The 9,125-nt window shown below is 35.8% G+C and overlaps 1 protein-coding gene across 1 annotated transcript; it reads left to right on the top strand.

The window, feature by feature from the left end:
* The first annotated feature begins 3,877 nt into the window (after nt 1-3,877).
* Nucleotides 3,878-8,885, top strand: LOC125851465 (receptor-like protein Cf-9 homolog). The gene is made up of 2 exons (XM_049531253.1): nt 3,878-4,494; nt 6,857-8,885. The coding sequence occupies exons 1-2, from the start codon at nt 3,878-3,880 to the stop codon at nt 8,883-8,885; spliced, it is 2,646 nt and encodes an 881-aa protein (XP_049387210.1).
* The last annotated feature ends 240 nt before the right edge of the window (nt 8,886-9,125 follow it).

The raw sequence follows: 9,125 nt of genomic DNA, 5'->3' as shown, positions 1-9,125 counted from the left end.
AAAAACAAAAACAAAAATAAATAAATAATAATACTATGTTTGAACCAATTCCACTTACAAATAATTATCTATTTAATTGAATAACGATCCTTAAAATGTGTATTAAATATAAATGCTCTTGCCCGATAATAGTTGGCAGTTCAAATTTCAAATGCCTGATGAGAAAATTTTCAATCTGGTCAATATTTATGAGCTCTTGCCCATTAAGCCTTCTATTACCAAATAAAATGAATAAAAAACTAAATTTTGATAAATTATTCTACAACAAAACATATTTACAATAACACTTCTATAGAAACTAATCTAGTGCTGAGATACGTTCAAATGGTCCAAGAAAATGGTCATGTGGGAAAGGGGATTTCAACTTTTAGCCATATAAGTGCTGTCTTGTAGGTGGATAGGTCAATGGGTGGTAGCTCCTCTGAGTTTTCTGTAGAATGATCCGCTAGAATTTTATCATTTTGAACATATATGTAATTAAAAATGTACAGGAAAAATTGTTGTACTAAAACTTGATTTCTATTTAATTAAAAAAAAAAGAAGAATCATTATGACAGACTTATTTCACAACTTTCTAGTAAAATTTTCAAACTATTAATAGAAAAACTATAGGAATGACTAATTCATACTAAAGCAACCTGATCAGATCAAAAGATATGATCATCAATCCCTAGATACATGCTCTCCCATGCAAAGATAATTTACATTGAAATTTTTTTCATTTTCAAATCCATCTTTCAAATATCCGGACCTGCTACTTACAAACAAACCATTTCCATCAGGACTGAATATTCAACCATTGTGATACTGCCAAACAGATTCTCCCACTTTAGTGATGTAGAAGGCAATGGGAGAGCCAGCAAACTTAAACCCAATTACAAAACAATCAGACGAATCCGGCGAACTCGTAAATGTCCAATTTGTGCAATAATTATCCGTGTAATCTACTTTGTCTGGAAGAGAAATTACACATTGATTCTAGCATTAAAAAAAAATACAAGGTATTTATATAGTTATTAAATGTTTTCTTCAAGTTGGAATTAGTCATTTGTACACATAATTAGATGTATTCAAAAAAATTTAATGGAGTTTAATCTAGTTAATATACCTCTTGTTAATCTTTTAAGTTTATTTATGTGTTAAGGATAAAATTTAAAAAGAACAATAATTTTTTTCTTGATTTTTTAAATGGACAAACAATTGAAAATAAATAGTTAAATATATAGGAAAATGCATAAGTACCCCCAGCCTATGCCCGAAATCCCAGAGACACACCTAACCTTTACTAAGGTCCTATTACCCCCCGAACTTATTTTATATGTAATATTCTACCCCTTTTTGGCCTACGTGGCACTATCTTGTGGGCCCAGCGCATGTTGATAATTTTTTCAAGGATAGTGTCACATAGGCCGAAAAGGGGTAGAATATTATAGATAAATTAAGTTCGGGGGGTAATAGGACCTTAGTAAAGGTTAGGTGTCTCTGGGATTTCGGGTATAGGCTGGGGGGTACTTATGCATTTTCCCAAATATATATGACAACTAAATTAGAATTGAGGGGGGTTAAATTTCATTCAAAGATACAAATGATGACGACGAAAATACTTGCTATGTACAGAATGAAATTCATAACCTTCCCTGGGATAAATGGTTACAAGAAGTTATTTAGAAGAAATTGAAATTCATCATCACTGGAGGAATTGATTGAATATGGGGAGAATAGGTTAGTACTAGGCTAGAACTTATTTAGCGTTTAATTAGTTTTGGGGACTTTAAATTTTTTCTATAGAGGATCCAATCCATCATAGGTTTTTTCAATAGACATTAATAAACAAAACTTATTAAGAAATTTAATTTTCAAATTTTGAAGCTTCGACCTTCAACAGAGTCCCTGCCGACGCTGAGGTGCGAAAGCATGAGAAGCAAACATGATTAGATATCCTGGTAGTCCATGCCGTAAACGATGAGTATTCACCTTTGGTATATGCGGATCAGAGGCCCAGCTAACGCGTGAAACACTCCGCCTAGAGAGTACGGTCGCAAGACCGAAACTCAAAGGAATTGACGGGGCGTGCACAACCGGTGGAGCATGTGGTTTAATTCGATACAACGCGCAAAACCTTACCAGCCCTGACATATGAACAAGAAAACCTTGGTTGCATATAGTTTCAACGAAAAGTCAATAGTACTTCATAGTAACTCCAATAACAAATAAAAAAGGGATAAGACACAAGTACACCTAAACTATTATTGAAATCTCAGACGCACCTTAACTATACTAAGATAAACTCCTAGTAAACTCACTGAGTAGAGAATTAATATGATTTTTTAAACTTAGTGTGACAAGACGATTTGGAGTGTATTTGAACAGATCAAAATAAGTTGAATCCATAAATAGGTTATTGTTTGTGGTTGCTCAAGCGATTAGGGGAAGTCACACAGTTGGCCGTAGGGACAAAAAATATTCATAAACTCTCATCAATATGCATATATTATACATTTGTCGTTAAATTTTTTAATGGAGAATTATTTATGTTAATTTCTTAAAGTTTAATAGGTTAAAATAAGATAAACTATAGGTCATAAATCATAATAAACTTGCACAACTATAACAAATTTTTAATTTGTCTGTATTGTGTACATATTTGCACCTACATATTTTTGCAATAATCTTGCAAGTCATTATTATATCAGAACAAATACATGTGTTATTACAAGTATTGGGACTTTCATTTGAATCTTTCTTGAATAATTGACTTGAGAATGTGATTTGACTTACAGCGCAATGACTTGAGAAAGATTAAATAGTCTTTACATATTGTGTGACACATTGAATATGAATGTGTAATTTTAAGTAGTCTAAAATTGATTGAAAATGACTAGGTGACCTTCTTGGAATTGATTACTACTTCTCATACGTATCAGTGTATAATCAATTATGCATGGTTAAACATATTAGCACATATTGTATAGTTTTTGCTATTTTTAATAACTTGGCATATTTTTAACTCAGAGGAGATTCGGACTCAACTTCAACTTCTTCCGTACAATTTCAAGAAGAGTAAAACACATTGACATATGAATTTACTTCGAAAATTTAAAAATGGCTTTCATTCTTCGAAGAACTTGAATTAATTATTATCATGGGAACCAAATTAAGACATGGCATACACCTTCTTTTGCTTAAAGAAGTCGACACTACTTAAATAAAAGGACACTAATTATCAACTTGGGACAGAAAGTAAGACCTTAAAATCACAAGAAGTGCAAATCCAAACCAATTAATAAGACGAATTGCACAAAATTCTTAAAATGGTGTGATTTAGTCGGCTTTGGGAAAAACTTGCACAGTTTCCTCCTAAATGCCTCACACCTTCTTTTTCTTATCAACTTCTAATGTGAAACTTTGTTCATACATCTAACCGACATAACATCAAGGTATTCTGTCGCAGTTATCATATGCAGCTCATACCTGCAGATATATCACTTCATCACTTTCAGTATTCTCTGGATACAAATTAGTAATATTTTAATTTGTTGTTAAAAGTTGAATTTGCCAGAAAACACAAGGTGAAATGCTTACATGTGTATCCAGAGAGAAGTTTGAAAAAAAAGAAGAGAAACAGTTCCTGCTTTGGTTGTTAAGACAAAATGCATGTGTTATTACAAGTGTTGGGATTTTCATTTGAATTGACTTGAGAATGTGACTTGAATTGTGTGACCTTCCTGGAATTGTGTAATTAAATGTGTATAATAAATTTCTTTCCTTAATTTATGCTATATATACCTCATCAAAATTGTTGAATATAGACACAGACCAAACATTTCTTGATTTCTTCTTTATCAACTTAATTAGTTTTAAACATTTTAGTGCAGAAATGGGCTACGTAAACCTTGTATTTTTTATGATATATCCCTTTCTCTTTCAACTTGTTTTGTCCTCATCCTCACCTCATTTATGCCCCAAAAATCAAGCTCTTTCTCTTCTACATTTCAAACACATGTTTACAATAGATCCTAATGTTTCTGGTTATTGTATCGGCATAAGAGGCCAATGGATTCAGTCATATCCAAAAACTCTTTCATGGAACAAGAGCACAGATTGTTGCTCTTGGGATGGAGTTCATTGTGATGAGATGACAGGACAAGTGATTGAGCTCAACCTCACTTGCAACAAACTTCAAGGCAAGTTTCATTTCAATAGTAGCCTCTTTCAACTCTCCAATCTCAAAAGGCTTGATTTATCTTGTAATGATTTTTCTGGGTCGCTCATTTCACCTAAATTTGGTGAGTTTTCTAGTTTGACGCATCTTGATTTGCTTCTTACAAGTTTTACAGGTCTAATCCCAACAGAAATCTCTCACCTTTCTAAATTACGGGTTCTTCGTATCCAGAGTGATTATGGGGTTAGATTCGGACCTAACAATTTTGAATTGTTCCTGAAAAACTTGACCCAATTAAGAGAGCTCGACCTTAACTTTGTGAACATCTCTTCCACCTTTTGTCACGTCCCGAGCCTACACCCTGGGCGGGACCGGCACCTGGAGACCATTGCTGGTCCCAGGCGAACCCTTGGCCTGGCTTTCTTAACTCAGCGGAAACCTAACTCAACCGAATAACTCAATGTCATGCAAAGACATAAACAACGTAACTAATAACAATTACGGCCCAAAGGGCAACTCGAGTCTCAAAATAGAATATTTACATATATATACATATACATGGATGAGAGACTCAAAGCTAACTGACTGACTGACTGTCTGACTGTCTATTGAAGCCTCTAATATACTGAGATGGATGTGGGGACAGACCCCGCAACACCCTAATAGAACAAAACTAAGTACACAAAGTAATTGAGTCCTCCGGAATGCAAGGAGGCTCACCACAGACTCTGGAGTGCTCAGCTGGATCAACGACGCGCAGGATGCTGATCCGGGGTACCTGTATCTGCATCATAAGACGATGCAGGCCAACTGGCATCAGTACATGGAATGTACGAATATGTGAGCTGGAAAAGCTGAACCACAACTTAAGCTTGAAAGGAGAACAAGAGATCACTTACCTTGACTCTGAACAACTCATACAAATAACTGGACTCAAAGTAAAGCAATAAGACACAAGCCATACATAATAAGCTTGTAACAGAATGTAAACAACTTAGATCGTTAAGGATAAAATGATAACAAATTCAACTTTTCTTTTATAAACATAATACAGCTTTTGTGGGAGGTTCTTTAACCGACAACCACCACTACGAGCCTTAGTGATGATACAACGTTTTACCTCACGTTGCCAAAGGACCATCCTATACCTTGCCATCGATATAGGACCTTACCTTTGCTTAGTGGATCCACTAGCCTAATCTTACGTGATCATCTAAAAAGAATGATACGTCAAGTCCCATGTTGGCGTATGGTTCTTATGGAGAGTCGAGTTAATATGAACTCGTGTCCCCAATTCGGTGCTCAATACTACTCCCAAAAAAAAAATACTTTGGCTCATGCTTTTAAAATAACTTCTTCCTTTGATTGAGATAATTACTCAAAACTTAGCCCAAAGGCTCTTTTGGAAAACATGGCTCCTTTCTTACTTAAATGTAAAAACATTTAGAACTTCTTTGGGAAGTACATAGTTCCCTAATAACTTTGGAGAAATGGACTCGACTCTTTACTCCTTACTTTACTTAAACTCTTTACTTTTGACTTGACTTGAAACTCTTAACTCAACTTGAAACTTGAAACGACGTTAAGACGTTCAATAACGACTCTTGAAAAGCTTTAAAGACTTGTTTTGACTTGCTTAACTTCTAAGCTTGGCTCTAACTCCACTTGACTTCTAACTTCACTTGACTTGATCCTAACTTTCTCGAATTTAATTATGGATTCAAGGACTTGATTGGTATTTGGAAGGACCTCATGGTGTTTAGGAATGATTTAGGAATGATTTGGGACAGCCAAACTAAAGAAAATCTTCGAACATAAATTCTGAAAACAGTGGAGTCCGCGACGCGGAGCAGATTTTTGTTCACAGAGGGAACAAGTCCGCGACGCGGACGTGCTCCTCGCAAGCTGCCCGACTTTCTCCTTCACGTCTCCAACTCTAAATCCTCTAACCTCAAAGGTTCCAGCCCCAATCACTTAGAAACATAAAATCCCTCAACATTCAATAGAATACCACTCAAAAACACAATCCAATCAGGTCCCACCACCAACAATATTTCCAACAACAACAACTAACAACTTTAACAACATAACCAAACCTTTCTTAATGAATAAAAGGGGCTAGGTGTGTGGGGGAAAGGATCACCCACCACTAAAAGCTCACATACCTTGATAGGGATCACCCCCGATGAAAATCCACGATGATCTTGACGGAACTTGCTTGATCTTCCTCTTTATTCCCTTCTTCTTCTCCTTCTTCTCTTCTTCCTCTCTTCTTCACTCTCAAGCCTTAGCCTTCACTATCTTACAATGGAAAAATTATCCAAATATCAGCCTAACACAACAATATATCTTCAAAAGAAATAGCTAGGGAAAAGACCAAAATGCCCTTAAAAATTCTCGGACGGAATTCCTTGTCAACTGCCCAACTTTCAGAGGGCATATCTCACTCATACGAAATCGGAATCGAGCAAACTCGGTGGCGTTGGAAAGATCGTTCCGAGGGCTATGCAACCATAACTGGAAATACTTCTAAATCATCATGAGCTAGAAGTTATGACTGATCAAAGTTGGCCAAAAACTCACCTTTTCCATACTTGGCCAAAAAAAAAAATTCTCCAGATTTTCAAATTCTTTCCAAAAAAGAAAATTTCCAATTCTAAGCCTCTTCAATTATTTTCACATTGCCGGACGTTACACCTTTCCTCTAAATTTCTCTTCTTATTTAACAACTCTATGGCTTCCATACACACAGTTACGTGGGATATTGCCCAAAAGAGTTTTCCACCTTTCCAACTTAGAATCTCTGGATTTAACAAACAATCCCCAGCTCACAGTTAGATTTCCCATGACCAAATGGAATACCAGTGCATCACTCATGGAGTTATATCTGAGTGGTGTGAATTTCACTGGTAAGATACCTGAATCATTTAGTCATCTAACTTCATTGCTTGACTTAGTGATGAGTTCTTCCAATCTCTCGGGGCCCATTCTTAATCCTTTATGGAATCTAACCAACATAGAGGTTTTGGACCTTCATAATAATCATCTTGAAGGACCAATTTCTCCGTTCTTGAGATTTGGAAAGCTCAGGGAGTTCTCACTTAGAAATAACAACTTTGATCTCCAACTTGAGTACTTACCCTTTAACAGAAGCTGGACACAACTTGAAACGTTAGACTTTTCGTCCAATTACCTAACTGGTCCAATTCCCCCGGGTGTTAGTGGACTGCAAAACCTACAATCACTCAGCTTGTCATCAAACCACTTAAACGGGACTATACCATCCTGGATATTCTCCCTCCCTTCACTATTTGATTTAGACTTGAGTGATAACCATTTCAGTGGAAAGATTCAGGAGTTCAAATCCCAAACATTGTTTTCCATTTCTGTAAAACAAAATCAGCTGGAAGGTCCTATTCCAAAGTCATTCCTAAACCAGCAGGGACTATATTATCTTATTCTTTCTCAAAATAATCTCAGTGGACATATTGATTCAGCCATCTGCGATCTGAATTTGGGTGTGCTAAATTTGGGAAGTTGTAATTTGGACGGAACAATACCACAATGTTTGGGTGAGATGAGTGAACTTTGGGTTTTGGATTTAAGCAACAACAGTCTTAGTGGGACAATTAATACAACTTTTAGTAATGGGAACCAACTCAGAGTCATTAAAATGGATGGGAATAAGCTAGAGGGGAAAGTCCCACGATCTTTGATCAATTGCAAATATTTGCAACTCTTTGATTTAGGTAATAATGAGTTGAATGACACATTTCCAAAATGGTTGGGAGCCCTACCTGATTTGCAGATTTTAAAATTGAGATCAAATAAGCTGCATGGCCCTATAAATGATTCAAGGACTGAGAACTTGTTTGCTAAAATTCTAGTAATAGATCTCTCATCCAATGGATTCAGTGGAGATTTACCTGTGAGCCTTTTTGAGAATTTTCAAGCCATGAAAATGATTGGTGAGAATAGTGGAACCCCAGAGTATGTAGCAGAAACATATTCTACTTTATACACAAATTCTTTGATAGTGACAACAAAGGGACTGGATCTTGAACTTCCTCAAGTTTTGACTACGGACATAATTATCGATCTCTCAATGAATAGATTTGAAGGTTCTATCCCAAGTATTATTGGAGATCTAATTGGACTTCGTACGTTGAACTTGTCTCATAATAACTTGAAAGGTCATATACCAACATCAATGCAACATTTATCTGTACTTGAATCATTGGATCTCTCATCCAACAAAATCGGCGGAGAAATTCCACAACAACTTGCATCCCTCACATCACTTGAAGTCCTAAATCTCTCTCACAATCATCTTGTTGGATGCATTCCGAAAGGAAAACAATTTGATACGTTTGAGAATTGTTCATACCAAGGGAATGATAGGTTACGTGGATTGCCACTCTCAAAAGATTGTGGCAGTGATGAAGGGGTACCACAAGCAACAACTCCATTTGGGCTAGATCAAGAAGAAGAAGAAGAAGGAGATTCATCAATGATAAGTTGGCAGACGGTTCTCATGGGTTACGGTTGTGGACTTGTAATTGGACTGTCCGTAATATACATAATGTTGTCAACTCGATATCCAGTGTGGTTTTCGAGGATGGATGTAGAATTGGAACACAAAATTCTTACGAGAATGAAGAAATACAAAAAAGGATATGTAACCTCCAGGTATTACCTTGATCTTTTTCCTTCAAAAGATTAATTTTTATATAGCAATGAATTTTCTATTTCCTACATCCTTGAAGATCTTGACTTTTAGTCTTCTTTTTTAAAAATTGCAGGATTCAAGCCTAATATGTTGCGGTGAAGCAAATATAAGCCTTTACCATTCATAATCGGTGATGCTTATGTAGTGTTAGTATCCTATGAATAAAGACATGATTTTTCTTTTTTACGGTTTATTACATGGAGACTGTTAGCTTGAGTTCATCACACAAACATT

The sequence above is a fragment of the Solanum stenotomum genome, unplaced genomic scaffold (assembly GCF_019186545.1).
Source record: "Solanum stenotomum isolate F172 unplaced genomic scaffold, ASM1918654v1 scaffold26054, whole genome shotgun sequence".
NCBI classification, from domain to species: Eukaryota; Viridiplantae; Streptophyta; class Magnoliopsida; order Solanales; family Solanaceae; genus Solanum; species Solanum stenotomum.
Note: the sequence above shows the minus strand (reverse complement) of the source record. Positions and strands in the feature narration are given on the sequence as shown.

Excerpts from the sequence above, each read along its gene's own strand:
- LOC125851465 (XM_049531253.1), top strand. The coding sequence starts at position 3,878 with ATGGGCTACGTAAACCTTGTATTTTTTATGATATATCCCTTTCTCTTT. Across the intron at positions 4,495-6,856 it reads AACTTTGTGAACATCTCTTC|CACCTTTCCTCTAAATTTCT; the intron begins CACCTTTTGTCA and ends TGCCGGACGTTA.